We start from the raw sequence: 19,431 nt of genomic DNA, 5'->3' as shown, positions 1-19,431 counted from the left end.
CAGGTGCTGGTCACGTGGCCGCGGGTTGCCGGGGCGACGCCAGCGCTCTCGGCGTGAGGATGAAAAGGCGAAGGGGGCCCCGCTTCAGCTGCGGCTTTTTGTGCCATTGGTGGCAGCCAGAGCGGAAACAAGCGCCGGCGGGGAGGGAGGGGAGCCCGCCGGGCACCGAGCGAGGGAGGGGAGGAGGGAGCGAGGGAGGGAGGGACGCGCTGGCCGGCCCTGCCGCCCGTCGAGGCTCGTCCTCTGCCCGCGGTCCTCCAGCCCTGCCAAACTCTTCCCCTCGTCCCCGTGCTCTTTCTGCCGTGTCAAAACTCTCCCCGCACCCCCCCGCACCCCCCTTATTATGATTATTCTTTTTAATTGTCGCAGTTTCACGTGGGGTTTTTTCTGAGCTGTGTTGCACCCTCTTAATTTCACAGAATTGCAGAATTGTTAGAGTTGGAAGGGACCTCTGGAGATCATCTCGTCCAACCTCCCTGCCAAGGAAGGGTCACCTAGAGCAGGTTGCACTGGAACATATCCACGTGGGTTTTGAATGTCTCCAGAGGGGGAGACTCCATGACCACCCTGGACAGCCTGTTCCAATGTTATGCCATCCTCAATATAAAGAAGTTCTTCCTCATCTTGAGGTGGAACTTCTTGTGCTTTTGTTTATGGCCATTGCTCCCCATCCTGTCACCGGGCACCACTGAAAAGAGTCTGGCACCACCATCTTGACACCCGCATTTGAGATAGTTATGTGTATTAATGAATCACGGAATTGTTAGGGTTGGAAGGAACCTCTGAGATCATCTAGTCTCAGTCTTCTCTAGACAGGCCCACCTCCTGCAGTCTCTCCTCATAGGAGAGATGCTCCAGCCCCCTAATCATCTTTGTGACCCCAGTAACTCCTTCTCTTTCTTATACTGAAGGGCCCAGAACTGGACACAGTACTCCAGAACTCCAGATGTGGCCTTACTAGGGCTGAATAGAGACAATTTTGCAATAATACAAATTCATGTTCAAACTTGAAGCCCTTTCACTTTTTTTTTTNTGAGCATCAATGAATCACAGAATTGTTAGGGTTGGAAGGAACCTCTGAGATCATCTAGTCTTAGTATTCTCTAGATGGACCCACCTCCTGCAGTCTCTCCTCATAGGAGAGATGCTCCAGCCCCCTAATCATCTTTGTGGCCCCAGTAACTCCTTCTCTTTCTTATACTGAAGGGCCCAGAACTGGACACAGTACTCCAGAACTCCAGATGTGGCCTTACTAGGGCTGAGTAGAGACAATTTTGTAATAATACAAATTCATGTTCAAACTTGAAGCCCTTTCACTTTTTTTTTTTAACTTTGAAATCAGCATTAGTTTAAACATAGGCTGCAAGGAGACAATGTTGCAGCCAAGTTGTCCCAGTCCCAAAGACACATGTGGCCATATTAGGAAATTTAAAATTACAGCTGCAAAATGTGCTGTTGGTGGGCTAAAGTGCCGATCAAAACGAACAAGCTTAAAGCTGATGTTTAAATTAGAAGTTAAAAATCTAAAGATTTTGAAGGAAAACAAATCCCAGGCAGTGTCTTGGGTATGAAATTCAAGTGATGAGTATGCAGAAGCCATATAAAAGTGCTTGGTGACCTTGCTGAGCGTCAGGTACCAGCACACAGCTCTGCTCTCAGGCATCTCAGCATCTTCCCACAGCAAGCCCCTCATATTGGTAATGGGCTGTGGAGGGCTGACGACAAAAAATTAGCGAAAACCCACCTCAGATTCAAAGGCTAAATGTGCTTAAAAACTTCTACCATCGATCTTTGCTGCCGTTCAAACATTTCACCCTTGCAATGCCACGGATTGTCTCAGTGAGTGATTTGGTGTATTTAAAGCTGGATTTTGATACACACGTCCTCACCCATTTCCAAGGCTCTGAGTGCAGCTGCAGGGAGACCTGGTCCCAACTCTTGAGGTGATGAATGTTTTCAAGGGGGAGGAGGGGGAGAAACAATCCCCAGAACATTGCCCTACTGTCAGTGGATATAGCTTTCTAGTGTTGTACTTTCTGGTGAGGTACCAGCTGGGTGACTTTCCCCCCCCACGAGCTGCAGTTGCATACATGGAAGCTGTATGGGTGCCCTCAGAGCTGACTCAAAAGTGCCTTTCTGCTTGGAAATAGTAGGGATTGTAGAAGAAAATTAATTTTCTCATTCAGTCCTTTGTTTTGGTAACGTTTACTCTAGTTCTGCTTACCTGGTCTGCACAGTTAATATCAAGACAAGCACATGCATAATCCTGTTTCTCTTCTCATGTGTGTCAGGTTGCCCAAACACTACTTTCAGAAATTGCAGGTTCTGAAGAGAGCAGCTCTTCCTTTCCAATCCCATTTTTAGTTTTTTGTTTTGTACACATCCAGTGTTGCTGTCTAAGGTATTGAAGGAATGGGAAATGTATAGTGATGGTCCATGCATCATTGATTTTGCAGTTGCATTGAAATACTTAAAAAAGGCAGTTGAAATAATGAAGTCAAACATCAGAAAAAAAGAATCTCACAGATTAACTAGTTTGTTAAGCACCTCCTGCTTATATTTTTTTACAAATACTTATTAAAAATACCTCTGTTTCAGTAACAAGAAACAAGATTCAGAAACAAGTGCTGCAAAGAAAAAGGTTAACAAGGGAAAGGAAGGTTCAGAAAACTCAGATTTGGAGAAAACTCCACCACCATCACCTCATCCTGAAGATGAAGATGACCCAGGGGTTCAGGTAATGCTATTGTTCAAGTTCAGTGTGGGCTTTGACAACTAAGATGTGTAAAATGGTAGTTCTCATGGTCTTTGTTACAGAGATACAGCTATTTGGGTAATTTCTATGTTGGTTACAAAGAGGGTGAGATCCAGAAATCACTGTGGTGAATATTTTACAAAAGCAAGTATTTTTCTTCATAATTCTACTTTGTGGTCTTGTTACCTGTAGATATGTGTAAGATGCTGCTGAGTTTTCACATGTTCTCTTCCATCACTTTTGCAGTTATGGTGCTGAATTTTCTGCTCTGTAGATTTACTGTACCATTTACGAGATCTTGCTTATAAGCCCAGTGTTTCTTCTTGCATTCACTTTGCGAACCTTCTGAAATCAAGAATGAGACATGACAAAGCACAGTGTTGGAAACGTGCACGTCAGGGACTTGTACCTACACTGCTTTAATGGATGAAGGGCCTTTCTGCAGGACTGCCAGTCACGAGCTAGCATTGATTAATTGCTCTTGACCACTGCACACCTGTCACTTTCTGTCCAAACTTTATTTCATGTAAAGAAAATCTGGAAATAGATGTAGAATAAATGACAAGTTTTGTGTGCTCTGTCATTAGCTATGTTAAGAAGTGGTCAGCTCCTGGCTCGCTTCTGCTGGCAGCAGTTTGAGTAGGCACTAAAAATAAGAATCCCCTCATGAAGGAGTAGAGGCAAACCATGATGGGGAAAGTATGAGATTCCTAAGAAGTCATAATGGTGTAATTGAAATCCACTGCATTTGTCCATTGCACATCAGGTTGGGGATGTGTCACTTCTGGTTATGAGAGATGTCCAGACTGATTCTCACTTGAGAATGGTCAAAGCTGCCCAGTGAAGACGCTGGCAAGCAATGGTGTCCCACGTGAACATGGTTTATGCCTTTCCTCTTACTATTTTCTAGAAGGATGTAGGGTATTAGGAGATGTGAGCAACCTAGTATACTCTAGTTAAAAACAGCAACAGAAGAGTGGTTCTTTCTGATTCGTTCAAGTCATGTATTCTGAAATAGAAAAGTTGTTATACCATGCAGATGTTAAAATGTTTGAAGAATTAAGTTTTCTGTCCTGTGCCACAAATCTCTCTCAGCATGATTAATGACACTTACAAAAGATGTAGAAGAAACTTCAGGGATGATAGTTTTTCGGGGTTAACTTGCAGATGATTATATTCTGTTTACAATTCAACATCTATGCATGGTTTACTTGTTTTCAGTGAAGTGAAACAAAAACTTTCTCTTTGTGAAACTCAATTAGTGATAAACTTTGGACTTTTTTTTTTTTAATAGAACTGTTAGGGTATTTGCATCACTTTTTAATTAAATGTAATAAAGTATTTCAGGTAACTTTTTGTTTTCTTAATACTTTCTCATACAGTGCATGGTATACTGCACCCACACTTCTTTGCATAAACTTGGGGAAGGGTTCCAACAATATGTCCTAGGACAGGTAGAATTAATAAGCTCGTTGTGCATTTCCCAGCTGAAATTGATGTTACACAGTTGTCTAAAACACAGTTGTGTTCTTGGTATTAAATCCTGAACCTTCTCTAAAGATATTATGTAGTATTGCACAAAGCAATGCATTGTTATATTTAAGGAGCAAAAATACTTGCCTTTGTGTGTTACCATGCAAACTTTTTATATTCCATTACTCCTTTCTACCTATAGATCAGTTAATGAGTTAAAGATAATCTGATGCAGGTAAATGCATGCACAGTTTCTGACAATAATGCATATCAATTGCAAAACTTCATATGAATGTAAGAGGAAACAGGAAGTTCATCAAGTCAATGAAATTCAAATAAAGAACTACCATTATATTTTAGGCATTCTTTCTATTAGGGAAATGGAAAAAGAGATTTTTGGCACCAAAAATAATGGTAAGACTTACCTACACAGCCAGAAGAAAATTGGTATTTTCCCATCAGTGATTATGTAAATGAAGATGCAAATTTGTCAAGTGGTGTCTGTTTTGAAGTATAAAAATATTGCTACAGTTTTGTGGAAACCCCCTTAAGTTACTGTGTTCAAGGTAGAAGCCACATCACCATTATTTAAAAGGGTGATGTAAGCTTAACCATGGCTCAAAATTTTCATTTTCAGTTAAAGAAAGGATTTCTTATTTTGTGAAGCGCATCAGATATTTGTGCTTTAAAAAGCATGACTAACTATCTAAATGTAAATATTTGATTTTATCTATGTATATTGAGAGACTCCAGGTGCGTAGGTCTGTTAAACAAGCTGCATAAGTTTTTGCATGTACCAGTGAAGATGTGTGGTAGCTGAGAAAGGTGTATAAATAAGTAGTGTATCAATTCATAAAGGTGGTTTTTTACAATTGATATTCAATATATTTTTTATTAATATATTAGTCCATTGAGATACTTGATGCTAAATTGACAGTTTCCTTTAACAGTATATGCTCTCAGCTTTTCAAGATATATATAACCTGATGCAGTCTGCGTGGGAATTTGAATTTTATTGTTGTAGAAAATGATGCCCAGCAACTGAGCATCAAGGAGTAAATTCTGTCAAATGCATGCTTGTGTATTTTACAGATTGTTTTGCACGGTTTTGCTGAAGCTTTCTCTCATCCTGGTGATGAGGGTGTGGGAACACAGAAATCATGTTTTCAGTTTGGGGTGGTTCAAGTTTTTCATTTTCCTCTATTAGTTTGGGGTCTTTTCCCATGCTGTGCAGCAGGATGCCTTTCTGAACAGTGCTGGGTCAGTGAAGTGAGGAAATCGTATTTCATTGTGTTTCCCCTACAAGATAATCCTGGTACAACTGGGTGGATGGGGAGAGCAAGAAAGTGTGTTGTCACTGCTTAGCAACACTGTGGCCATACTGTGGAAAGGTGGTGTTCAGTTCCTGCATTGGCCATCTGTCAAAGTTTGTCAAAGATGCGAATGGAGAGGTGCAACTTCTTGGGTTTTAATTGCTTTCTGAGATAGGCTTTCTAATTTTTTAGCATGGTTTTAGTAATGTTAAAAACAAGGAGGGGGGGGGAAACCCACTTTCCAAGTCAACAAGCATAAAGTAGATTTCTGTTTATGGTTGAGGTTTTTTTGTTTTGTTTTGGGATTTTGTTGTTGTTTTTTGCTTACAGAATTTAAGAACAGCTAACAGGCATGAGTTCAGAATAGTAGTATCCTGAGTGTAGTATTTCTACCGTGGTGCTGTAAAAATTATAGCATTCACTACACACTAGTGTATTTGGGAAACACAAAGAAGTTTTCTCAGTTATTCTGCTGCTCATCAGTTTTGTTTCTCATGAAAAATATTAATGCTTTCTATTCAGAAGCGACGCTCCAGTAGGCAGGTGAAGAGGAAGCGTTATACAGAAGACCTGGAGTTCAAGATTTCAGATGAGGAGGCTGATGATGCTGATGCTGCTGGAAGAGACTCTCCTTCGAATACTTCTCAGTCAGAGCAACAGGTCAGATATGAACAGACTGGAAAGGTGGCTGTAACTGCAGCATTGAAAGTTCAAATATGGACCCTTTTCCTGAATGATATTCAGACATGGTTGTCAGAGTGTGCCAGAAGGCATTATTTTTTTACATTCTTAAAGTATATATCAATTCATGGCTTTGTTTTCAAGCTGATGATACGCAGCTTGAAAGTTCAAGCTAAGTTCCTTGAAATTAATGGTCTCTACCTAGAGGAAACCTAAACTGTACTGCTAGGAATCTTGAATTTACTTCTGTGAATTCAGTGGTCTGGCTTCTGTGACTTTAATAAACCACTCAAGCTTGTCCCCTGCTGCTAGGCACCATAAGAACTCCTTTATGAAATTACTGCCTTGTAGTACCCAGCAGGGTACACTTTATTCTCTGTGCAATGTAAATGATGGATAAAATAGTTTGAATAAGATGAGGGGTAATACTGTAGGAATGACTGTTGTAACCATCTCATTGTTTTGTAGTGCTTTTTCAAAGAACTACTTCATTTAACTGATGACCTGTTGGAGAATATATACATGTTCTTTGGTATTTCATTTGGCAATTTGTTGAGCCTTGTGAAATATTGTGTGTGATCTCCATTGTTAATTGTGTCTTATCAGAAAGAGAATTTTGTAGGTTTGCCTCCTGTTGTATTAGTGAATTAATGTAATAGAGAATTGCAGGCAGTTTTGGTGGCGATCGTGTGGATGCTTACACAGCCCACTGGAGTTTCTGAACATGATCTGATATTTAGACTGTATGGTGCTGAAAGCGTGTATTATTTTAGGAGAGGTGAACTGCCCATGTGGTTATACCTGTTTATCTGTGCATGTCAACCTTACTGAGAGAACTGGAGTTGCATTAGCTTTTAAAAGTGGGCTTAAACAAGTACCCTTCAATCCTTTATTGTGGTATTAAATCTATTTGACCTCTCTAAGTTCTCATGCTAGGGGAATAATGTCCTTCTGTGTATTAAGCTCCCGTTGCAAGATATTATTTGAAAGTTTTTCTAATAAAGGAAGTCTTTAAGTAACAAAGATGCACTCCCATAACTCTTGTATGGTATTTATGATGTAGGAATCTGCTGATGCTGAAGGTCCTGTTGTGGAGAAAATCATGAGTAGCCGTTCAGTCAAGAAAAAGGTAAAACAAACTCCTTTCCCCCCATATTTTTAAATAGGCTAAGAATATTTCTGCTGAAGCCCCTATTGAGTTCTTAAAATACCTTGGATGTTCCAAATTGAAAAACTGTTCTATTGAATACAGGGGGTTCCCTGAAAGTGTATTTAGATAGTATGCTTTTGGATGCACATACACAAAACAGATTGTTTGATCTTCTACTCATTTCATGCATTTTCTTGGATGAAAAAATTGACTTTTGCAAGTATAAATATCTGGGTGAAATCTGTGGTGCTCTTTACTTCGGAGTGATGTTTCGTAGGAGTTTGAGGAGTGAGAGAACACTCCTGGAACCCAAGTTTCTGCCTTTTCTACCCTTGTCCATAATTTTTGCATCTTTTGATAGTGGTTGTGCTTAACAGCTAAAACCAAATCTACCTGTGATCAAGTATGTTACATGTATAGGTGATTTATATCTTCTTGTCACTATGTTAAGATGGTGAACGAAACACTCAAGTTCAGTGAGGTTCTCTTTTAATTCTGCCTTAGTTGCTAGTTACATTCTTATTTTGCTTACGGATTTTTCTAGTCTGCTTCACAACTTGATTGGCCTTTGCACTTCCAAAAGATTAAAACTCTGAGTAGGAAGTAGAAAAAGAACTTGTTCCAAAAAGGGCATGATTATATTTGGTAGACTCTTGTGTAGCTAATTCTCTGACTTGTACTATAGTTGGACAGAAAATTGTCTGACTTATACAGATATAGTACTCACGTTGATCTCAGTTAACCAGAACTATTTCATTTCCTCAGTGTTAATTTTCAAATTACCTTTATTCATGGATTTATTTTTTTTTCCCAATGTTGTGGTGGTTTGTTTTTTGGTTTGGTTTGGGGTTTTTTTTTGATCCGGGGGTTGTGTGTTCGATTTTATTACTACTGTCCTAACATCGTTAGGAGCTTTGTAAACCTACATACATGCAACATCATGACTGGCTGTGATTCAGTCTGACTTGTTTATACACCTTGTACACCATAAAACTTCTAGGTTTTTTTTGTTTTTTTTTTTAAAGTCTAGAGCTATATTTTATGTTTCAAATCATAGGCTTATTTTTTAGATAAACTTCAGGTAATATAAACTGAGTAATTAGTTGTCCTGATGGTCTTCTAGGCAAGAGAGGAGAATGTGGTCTTTTCATAAATGTCTTTACACTGGAAGCTGTTTTTCACCAATTATTCTTGTCTTCTTCCTCTCCCCTGCAAACAAAGGTGTGATTACTCATGGGGAGTGTGTATTTTGCTGCAGTTTGTGGGAAGTGGTTGGTCTGCTGCCTACATATCTTTGATTGCAAGCTCTGCTGGAGGCAAGCTCTATATTGAGCTTTTTCTTTAATGTTTTTTATGGATTGTATTTGCAGGTTTGAGGGGTGTCTCTTCTTTCCCTGCTCTTCTACCCAACCCACTCCTCCAAAATCAAAAAAAAAAAAAATGGATTTCAGGATGTTAATATTTAACATCTGAAGTATCCAACTGTGCTTTTATTAAAGGTCTTTTACACTCTTACTAACGTCATCAAAACCCTGGTTGTTAGATTACTAATCAAAGTAAAATTGCTGCGATCAGGACCAGTGCATAAAATAAACATGAGGAAAGGCTTCACTAGGAAACCTTTCAGTGGATTAGATTGTAACAGAGATGTTGCGTTCAGGTACAGGACATTAGATCATGACTACGCTTTCGGAGCAGTATTCTTATCACAAAATCATGCTGGTTTTCTCAGAAATAGTCGTACTCCGGTTGTGGAGTTACCAGATAGGATGCAGCCATTTTTGAAACATAGAGAGTAAAAGGTAGAAATTAGTTCATGTTTGAAGTATAAAAGACAGTGTTTTCCCCCGTTGTCCTTAACATGGAATGTTGAATTCCCTTCAATACTCTTTCCTCTTGCAGAAAGCATTAAGTGTATGTATCACTCTCCTTCCAAACCTAATGTCTTGAGTTTATACATTGAAATTTTTTATACAGTCCCCTTTGAATTTCTGTTTCTTAACTTTGAAAAGGAATGTCTAGAGCTGAATATGGTATCCAGTACAAATAGCACATATTATGGAAAGATGTGGAGTTTGTACAACTTTATACCTGCATGTTACACATCTGAATGTATCTTTTTGCCTACAAGTATACATGAGAATTAGATCCAGTTGAAATGTGTACAACACCTACCTCAAACTGATAAGTTTACAGTCTAGTGCTGTGTATCAATTGAGGTGATTGTTTCTTATGTGTTGCTTTTGCATTCTTTGAAGGAAGGGATCATTTGTTTACTCAGTTATCTGCAGAGACTGTGGATCAGATTGTCAATTCTGGTTGCAGCTGGCAGTGATAATTTGAAGTGTCCTGCGTTGCTCAAGTCTGCCATGTGTTATTTGTGGATGTCTCTGTAATCAGTTTTGGGAGAATTTTGCATAAATGTTCTATCTCACCTTTTTACCTGGTTAACGTGAATGTACATGTAGTGGGGGTTGAACAGTGATGTCAGGGTCATAAGCTGCTGTCCCATATATCCCAAACCAATGCACTGTTAACTCCTACTTGAGGGCTGGCAATTGGAAGTTGATTAGATTTTTGGAGGAGAGCATAAGTGTTGAATGCCAGACTAAGATTTTAAGAACATTTTTTCTGAAATACCTTTTACTTAAATGAATCCTTGATGCACTCTCATAGAACATATAATAACATAGTTATTACCTGTTAGACAATACAAAAGTGTTTTACTTGTGAGAGTTACAGGATTTATCGAGATCTACATTGTAAATTATTGTTATTAAGTTGGCAGCTGACAGAAAATATGCTTGACTGAAATACTGTTGAGGGGAGTTAAATTGGCTAATATGAAACCTCTATGTAAAGGTGTTTAACCATGTTGTCATTGTAAGATTGATGGATCTCAGAGTACTCTGATTTAAGACTAATCAAAGAGACTTGACCACAATACATTTTAGAAAATAAAAGAATTTAATGTCTTAAAATTAGAGTTGACTTCTTAAAGACCAATTTTGCCTCAGGGCAATGAATAAGTTCCAGATAATGTGATCTTCATTTATTAATGCTTCTTTTTTCAAAGCAGTTTTGATCTCTAAATATGAATACCTTCTTGAGAAAGGCCCTTTTAAATTTTTTGTTTAAAGAAGAATCCTGATGGTCTTCAGATTCCTTCCTTTGACAGTGTCTTCGTAAGTGACAGAGAAGTTTCTTCCCTGTGTTTAGGGGTTGGGGATAGTTTGAACAGTTTATCTTCTTTGATGGAGGATTCAAGAAGATCAAGAAGTAGTACCAGGAATACCTTATCTTCTTCCTTTTCTTTAGGGAGAAATAGTTGAAGTCTGGTGTTGTTCCTCTCTCTAGAAAGGAACACAAGCAGACTGCTGGAGTGATATAAATGGTAAACTGATAAAATCCCTTGCTAGTCTGGAAGCAAAGAAATTCTATGTGAAACAGGGACTAGAAATTAATGAACTTTACTGTGCTAGAACACAGTTTAATTCAGTTGTTACTGTTCCTTAACTGGACTGCTGTGGAGGTAACATCTAGCCAGCAACTAGGAGACAGTTCAAGCTTTAGTGTAGTCTCTCTTGTGTGTATATATATATATTTTCTCTCTCTTTTTAAAATGTGTGTATATAAATACAAAGTGTTGACTTACACAGCAGTCAACAGTTTTGTCTATTTAGTGCTGCATACAATATTTATTACAGATGTTGTTGTCCCTGATAAAGTATGTAAACCGGAAAATGCTCTTCTATTTAAAATTGTTCCAAAGTTCATTAGTAAACACAAACCGTTAATGTTGTGACATAAACTGAATTCTAATTGTGTGCCTGGTGCACTGTCCTTAGTTTGTCCTATGGCTGGGTTCAGGAGTAATTCAACAAAGTATTACATGCCATATGTTATGCAATACTTTGGCACTAGGGATGAGTTAAGGGTAGTCTCAACCCTTAGCACTGAATGCCCTTGGTTTTGCTGGTTTGTATCACAATTTTAACCTTGCTTTAAATGTAGTTTTTGGGTGTTAATTTAATTTGGCTGCTCTGTATGTGAGACATCTTGCCTGAGTGAATTTAATTGCACCATTGAGTAAAACTAAAGCCATGAACACTGATGCACTAAAATTCTAGCAGAGGTATAAGGTTTAGTTTTATATGGCTTCTTGTTTGGAGTTATTAACTATATGGAGGAATAAACCCCTTTTAAAACTCTTTTTTAAAACATTACAAAACCCACAATGTAAAGTTGCCATGAGCCAGCCAAAAATAATACATATGGCATTCAGGAGTGCAGTTGCTAATTGGCTGCTGCCTGAGAAAATGGTACACTTGGCTTCTACTTAACACTGTGGGTTTGGCAGAAAGCCAGATTTGGGGTGAGGTTGTGAATGAAGCTGCATGTGGTTAGGGAGGAGTTCAAATGATTCATGTCTTGGAAGTTGTAGTAAGCAGTGCACTATGTACTTGGGTAAGCAGCTGGAGGAAACTCCTCACTCATGTCCTCCCCCACAAACCTTTTCCTACACCTCTACTTGTGTATCTATGTGGGGACCTTATTTTATATTTCAGATAGCTTTTAATCATTTATAAATTGGGCTGTTTAGAGGTTTAATTCATATTTCATCATTTCTTTTCTTATAGACGGAGAACGGAGAGGAGATAGAAATAGAGGAATTCTATGTAAAGTACAAAAACTTGTAAGTAAAGTTATAAGTTTGATTGCTATCTTTAAGTTCATGTAACTTCCAAATAGTTTCCAGAAACTGGTTTTGTAACTGATATAACTGTTACTATCAAACTTTAAGCATATCTAATGTTTAATCCGAAACAATGACAAATAAACAGGGAAATAGCTTGCATTGGTGGTACTAGGTTTGATAGTGTTGTCTTAATTTGTGTTCTCTGCAAAATTAAATCCGTAGGTAAAGTTGCTCTGCTATTAAAAGCTTTAAGGCTCGTTATGCATGCAGATTCATGAGCTCATACATATATAGCTGTGTAGGTCTAACTGCAACTGTAGAGTAATGTGTGTGCAAACTACTCAAAAATAACCCTTGATGTTGTTTCACAAACAAGATTTGTGTTCAACAAAATATCTAAGATAATAAAGGAGATGGCTTTCCATATTCGAATAAATCATTGTCCCTCCATAAGAGGGATGTTAGAGTGGTGAGAACAGCATATTGTTTTACTTCTGGACTCTGAAACTGCAATGCAGTCAGTATTTAAAATAAAATACTTCAAAACTGGATAAGCTCACTTTTCTTGTAGAAAAATAGCTTATCTTTTTTAATTTTACCAAATTTTCTATCTGAGAGATAGAAATCTGCTGAAAGTGAGTTTCTTGCAGCTAACTGCATATAGTTGACTTCACTTTAAATATGCTGTCATTTTGCACCTTTTGCACTATATTGTTTATTGCATGGTGTTTAATTGCTTAATTGTAGTTGTTTAGTTCTATTACATAGACATGTAATTTTTGTCATAACTATCCATGTCTTAGCAATAGAACTTTTGACAGACTCTAAATTTATAGAGTGGGACAAGTCAGTTTGGCAGAGATGCTTTTCCTTACTCTGTGTTTTCTTAAAGACGAATTATTACCATGGAGCTGCATTTACAAGGGGTTTTCTTTTCTTTCTGTCAGTGTTAAAACTACAGTTGACTCATAAGCAACTTCTAATTACAATGCTGTTCTCACAAAAAAAATTTATATAAGTATGTTAGTAGTTAAAATGTTTGCATATTTTCATTAACTTCTGAAAACCCTACTCTTTGCTAGAATATATTGCTAAATAGTGACATTTATGATAAATGGCTTGTATAATATTTATGTTTTAAGTATACCCAATAAAAATCATCCTAGCTTTGTGCCAAACACTAAATGTAGATGGTATATATTTAAATTTTGAGTGGGAGTTGTTTCTATTTCCTTTCAGGAATGATGATTTGTTAATAACCTGTCTGATGAGAAAGATATAGTGTCCAGTTTTCCAAACATAGCACTACAATATCTTGTTATACTAGTGGGATACATAAGGATTGCAATGGAAGCAGTTTTGAGTAAGGTTTTTCTGTTTCATCTTCTAGTTCTTACCTTCACTGTCAGTGGGCATCTGTGGAAGAGCTGGACAAAGACAAGAGAATTCAGCAGAAGATTAAGCGGTTTAAGGCAAAACAGGGCCAGAACAAATTCCTTTCAGAAGTACGATTTGTTTATTTCTTTTGGGTGTTTTAAGGAATGTTCTTATGAGTTCTTGTTCTGTATACGAGCAGAACATTTTGAATAACTGCGATATATATCAGTAGCATTTATTCTATATATATAAAGCAGAACCAGTCTGGATGCAAGTCTTGCAAGTCTATGAAACTCAAGTGATCTATCCTGACTCTATACTTTTTCCTCTAGTGGGTTTTTTGGGTTATTTTTAAAGTGAGTGGCCAGTTGTTTGCTTTGTAAGCATGACTGAATCAGTACCATGTCCCTTTTCTCGGGAGCTGATTATTATGGAAAAAATGCATCCCATTTTTCTGTGTTATGGACTGCTGCTCACTAGGGATTCTAAGCTTTTTATCATCAATTTAATTTCACTTAGAGCCATAAGCAGTAATGTGGCAGGGGTCCTGTCAATAAAAGACCAGATCTGCTGATTTGTGTCTCTGAAAGCTTACCTTTCAGTAAAATGCTGTCTTTTAAGAAAAAAAAAACTAAGTTCATCAGCTACTGTATTTATTTATTTATATTTATTTTACTATATCATTCAAGCCAAGCAAAACCTGTTGCAAATTGAAAACTTTCATCTGTTCTCAGTGAAGGCACCTGGAATTGCTTCTATATTCTTTTTTTTCATCTTTTTCCAAGTGGATCACAAGTTATTGTAAATACTTGGAATTTGTTCTTGCTTTAGAAAAAACTTTTAAAATGTACATAGTCTTTAGTCCTTTTGTCTGTCTCTTCTGTTGGAGGATATACTAAAAATATAAAATTAAACACAGTGCTTTAGTATGCAAGTGTATCCTGTAAGTTGTTGAAGGAATAAGAAAGAACATAACAAATTGTGATTTTTTGGAGAAACTGTGTATGCATGCATTGTCTTTTCTCTGTTTTTGAAATAATAATCTTCGAATCTTGCTTATAAAGCTGTTAGACGATTCCTGTAGTTAAGATAATCCAAAGGCACTTAGTGTACAAGGCTCTAATTTCTTTATTGCAAGCTGTAGTTTTCAAGAATGCTAAATGCATTGCATGCCATAAGCCTTTTCGATTGCTCATTAGTGAATTGTAATTTCACACTTCATTTAAAATATTCTTAAACATTCTCTCACAGTAAAAGGTTTCACACAGTAATTAAGAGGCCCAGTTAACAAAGTCTGAGAAGTCTGATTCCCTCACGGGGAATGATCTTGCTGAATTGTAGCATTTCAATTAACATGTTGAAGTTTGCCAAATATAAATTCTGTGTCACCGTGACCCAAAATATTATTGCGTGGTGAAATATATAATCATTTTTCCTCTCTGGAAGGGCTAATAGAGATATCTTTTATATTTTTCCCTCTCTCCTTGAACAGATTGATGATGAGCTTTTTAATCCAGATTATGTGGAAGTTGATCGAATCATGGATGTTTCACGTAGCACAGATGATAACGGAGAGGTAAACAAATATTTTAGTGCATCTGTAGCCATATAGGCATTGTGTTTAGAATTTATTGTTTAGAAATGTGAATACAATAAACACTTACAGAAGCTACCACAGTATATGTGTGTATAAAATAGGAACGTGTTTGAGAAAACATTGACTAATATAGCAGCTTCCCTAAAATAAAGAGAGTTAAGTGAAAATTCCAAACTTCTTATAAGTTACCTATATTTAAGACAAAACCTACCACAAAGTAACCAAACCAGAACAACAACAGAGGAGTGGTACTTAATACAGTAGGAATATGATATTCATGCATGTAATGCAGAATTTAAATGAAAATTGCAAGAAAGAGTCTTAGTTAAGTGTCATAATGGTTTAGACATGGTTTGGACTACCTGTTGGGGAAGAGTTCGTGAATTCACTGTTGCTTCATTTTTAATGACTTGTTCTACAGAACAAGATAATTTTTTCTTTCAGGAGATTCCTTTTTGATCCTGGGAGACTAGAAAGCTTCACTGGCTGTGCCAGTGTTTCCATATTGCTCTGTCAGTGAATGGCAATGGTTGAGTTACCTGCTGGGAAGTTTTTGATGACGCTAATAAAAGATAACTGTTGACTTTTTTCAATATGTAGTAAGTCATAGAAATTGTAAGGGTTGAAAAATTAATATTGTTTTACTTCTAAATTTTAGTCTAACCTTAGTGATTTCAAATGTAGTGTGCTCGTTTTAGTGAAAAGCCTGCATTCCCCACATTCTAATCTTACTTCGTTAGGTTGTCAAGGTGTCAGCCTGCTCTTAGCTTATCCTTTTGGCTGATTCAGGTCTGGTAAAGCTTTTTGAATTTTATCTGGCCTGCAGATCTCCTGTGAAAATGGTTACACTTTTATTCTTTCTATATTGTGATGTGATATTATTTTTGTCTTAACAAAGCCTGTAACGCACTATCTGGTGAAATGGTGTTCGCTTCCTTATGAAGACAGCACTTGGGAGCTCAAGCAAGACATCGACCAAGCTAAGATCGAAGAATTTGAGAAACTGATGTCTAGGGAGCCAGAAGTGGAGCGTGTGGTAAGAATTGGCTCCATATAGAGGATTTTATTTGAAAATAGTAAAGTAATGTGGTCTTTTAGAAACCACTAATGGGATTTGCTGTATTTGAAACAGGAGAGACCTCCTGCCGATGACTGGAAGAAATCGGAGAGTTCCAGGGAGTATAAAAACAATAACAAACTCAGGGAATACCAGTTGGAGGGAGTAAACTGGCTTCTTTTCAATTGGTACAACACGTACGTAAAACATTGCTAACTGCTGAATTCTGCTTTGGAAAAGCTTTTTATAGCTTATTTGAAATAATAACCTTTTAAAGTAATCATCTAAATTGAGGTTTTAGAATCATTTACATGTCTCATTTTTTGCTGTGGGAGTCATATACAAACTAATTTGGGGTGGAACATGAATATTTCAGATAGATTCTTGTGGCAAATGCTTCGGGTTCATGCATACCCCCTGCTGCCCCTTCCTTCCCATTGTGAACTTGAGAGGTACATAGAACGGATATATCCATGCTTATTGCATCACAAATCATAACATTTATTTAAAATGCAAAAAGATTATGATGTCTTTTCAGTGTAAACTTGCAATTTTAGAAATATCTGGTTTATTCAGGCTATCTTCTTACTGATTTTCTATGTTTTAAGTTAGGAATAAATCATTCAGACTGTCTTTATTATTGTTTTCAGACGAAACTGCATTTTAGCAGATGAAATGGGGTTGGGAAAGACTATCCAGTCCATTACGTTTCTCTATGAGATATATTTGAAAGGAATCCATGGTCCTTTCTTGGTTATTGCACCATTGTCCACAATTCCCAACTGGGAAAGGGAGTTCCGCACCTGGACAGAGTTAAATGTGGTTGTGTATCATGGGAGTCAAGCAAGTCGACGGACCATTCAGTTGTATGAAATGTATTTCAAAGATCCACAGGTAAAAGCTCTTCATGATTTTTCTTTTTTTTTTTTGTATATGCCTTAGTGTTGTTTATTAATTTAAGCATCAATTAGTTTTGCAGTACTGATATGTTAGGTTTTAGCTAATAAAGAAGATATGTGTATCAATAAGGAGAGTGCTTTTTAATAGCAACCAATAGATCAGCTGGAAATAGAAGGGCACCAAGGGATGGTGCAACTCTTGTTTAGAGTTTCATTGTTTCATGAAAGGTTTTTGTTACTATGCATTCCTGAGGAGAGCTGGCAGAAAACTACTTTAGTTGGAACTAAGCTTAAAAATCAATCTTTACCTACCATTCCAGGAAAGACCTGCTTCCAGAAATTAGACTCGTTGATGCTTCTTTATCAAATTTTGTAAGTCAGAATATATTTTGAATCTGTGTTACTGTGCTCAGGTTGAATAGTTCCTGTGAGTGAAGGAAAGCAGGTACAGAAAAGGTTAGGGGTAAAAACAAAAACTTATTTGGAAAACAGAAGATAAGAAGAGCAACAGACCTCTACTCTTAAGTGCATGGCTTTGCCCAGAGTAAACAGAATTGGGGGAAAATACTGTGCATACATCGAAAACATTGCAAAACAATATAATCCTCTTCAGTTAAGAGGAAAAATAAAGAGTGGAAGGCCAACCTGATTTGATATATTGTGGAGTATTATTTTTAACTGATCTTAAGGAAGTGATAGTGGTGAATTCATACATTTAGATTTTCTGTAAAGCATTTGATTTTATGCCACTGGATATTTTGATTAATAAACTAGAAGGATATAAAATCAATATGGCACACATTAAGTGGATTTAAAACTGGCTAACTGATATGTCTTGATGTAATTGTAAATGAGAAATGATTTGCATTTCCAGCATAGTTCTTCAGGGATTGGTTTGTGTCCATGAGCTACATAACACTTTTATCAATGACCTGAAAGAAAACATAAAATCATTACTGAGGAAGTTTTCAAATGATGCAAAGACGGGGAGAGTGGTAAATAATTAAGACAGTTCATGCATACAGAGTAAGCTGTGTTACTTAATAAATGGGGTCCAAGCTAACAGTACTCAGAATAGCTAAATACAGGACTATCTGTGGACAAGGAATGAAGATTCTTACTGTAGGCAGAGAGCTCGGCCCTGAGAAGGCTGTAAGACAAATGTAGATTCTTTTGTGCCATGGCACACGACCAGTTAAATATGAGTTCATACCGTGAGACTGTGGTGAAAAGGGCTAGTGTGTAGGAGGAAACAAATCTTTAATAAGGATGAGAGAAGTTACAGTGTTCTTCTCTTTGTCAGTAATGTGGTGGGTAGTCCTGCTTAGCTTTCACTTCCTGTCCTCAAAAAGAGTGTTGAAAAACTGGAGTCTTAGAGCAAAGCTATGAGGGTGTTTGCAAGATATAAAGTATGCTTTTACAGGGAAAGAATTGATTAAAAACTCTTTTGAAGGTGATAACTGTGGCACAACGTGACATGCCATTAGGACAAACAGAAATAGAATCACGTACTTAAATATAGTAGAAAAACACAAAGTAATTTATATTGGTTAGATGTTACATCTATTTGGTCTTGACAATAATTGTCTCAGCAATTTATCCAAGAAACTTTCAAATCAAAATCATATGCCTGGTTGTTAAAGATTTAATTGAATAACAGTTGCTACGCTGAGGTCTAATGGTCCAGAGAAGCTGTGGATCCCCCATCCCTGGAAGTGTTCAAGACCAGGTTGGATGGAGCTCAGCAACGGAGTTTAGTGAAAACTGTTCTTGTCCACAGCAGGGGGCTTGGAACTAGATCTATAAGGTCTCAACCCAGGCCATTCTATGATTCTATGATATTCCTTATGATCATTATCATATTTAACTTCTTACCTAGATGTATAGTGTACAAATGAACTGGAATTGAAATAATTTTTTAAAATAATTTCTTAGCAGAGATTGATATTTTATATACTTTAAAAATTTGGATTTATATAAATATTGTCTCTACTGAAGTGTTTCCTGTGTTAAAAATCATGTTTGTTGGTTATTTAGGCAGTGCTTGTTCTCAGCATGTTCTTCCCCTTAGGATACAGCAGTTACCTAGCATGAAACCTGAAGGAATGTCATCAGAAAAATCCCACTTACTGTGCAGATTCTTAGTGTTATTTTGGCAATATTGTTTCGTTGATCTAAAGGCTACTAAAAGGATTTACAGCAAGATGCTGCAGAAAGTTTTGGTCTCCCTGTTGCCATATTCTTAACTCGCCTCTCACAGTGAGCATGGCAGTCATTTAACCCCATAGCGAGTAATGACAAAGCACTCATGGCAATGAGAAAATGAATCATTTTCTGCTAGCTTTGCTCCCTGAACTGGCTTAAGAGGAGATTCAGACAATTGCTACATTTGCAGATAAAGGAGAAAGGGAGTGAACTCATCCTTTTGGT

The 19,431-nt window shown here is 37.3% G+C and overlaps 1 protein-coding gene across 5 annotated transcripts in view; it reads left to right on the top strand.

Annotated features, from left to right (window-relative positions):
• Positions 1-19,431, top strand: part of CHD7 (chromodomain helicase DNA binding protein 7) — a 128,292-nt gene that overhangs the window by 78,294 nt on the left and 30,567 nt on the right. For all 5 annotated transcript variants that reach the window (XM_018079987.3, XM_018079974.3, XM_018079980.3 and 2 more), the window contains 9 exons: positions 2,599-2,737; positions 6,064-6,201; positions 7,286-7,351; positions 12,013-12,068; positions 13,462-13,576; positions 14,941-15,024; positions 15,944-16,081; positions 16,178-16,299; positions 16,753-16,996. In XM_018079987.3, the coding sequence (XP_017935476.1) occupies positions 2,599-2,737; positions 6,064-6,201; positions 7,286-7,351; positions 12,013-12,068; positions 13,462-13,576; positions 14,941-15,024; positions 15,944-16,081; positions 16,178-16,299; positions 16,753-16,996 (1,102 nt within the window). The remainder of the gene's footprint in view (positions 1-2,598; positions 2,738-6,063; positions 6,202-7,285; positions 7,352-12,012; positions 12,069-13,461; positions 13,577-14,940; positions 15,025-15,943; positions 16,082-16,177; positions 16,300-16,752; positions 16,997-19,431) is intronic.

The sequence above is a fragment of the Manacus vitellinus genome, unplaced genomic scaffold, assembly GCF_001715985.3.
Source record: "Manacus vitellinus isolate BGI_N305 unplaced genomic scaffold, ASM171598v3 scaffold_1_pilon, whole genome shotgun sequence".
Taxonomy (NCBI): domain Eukaryota; kingdom Metazoa; phylum Chordata; class Aves; order Passeriformes; family Pipridae; genus Manacus; species Manacus vitellinus.
Note: the sequence above shows the minus strand (reverse complement) of the source record. Positions and strands in the feature narration are given on the sequence as shown.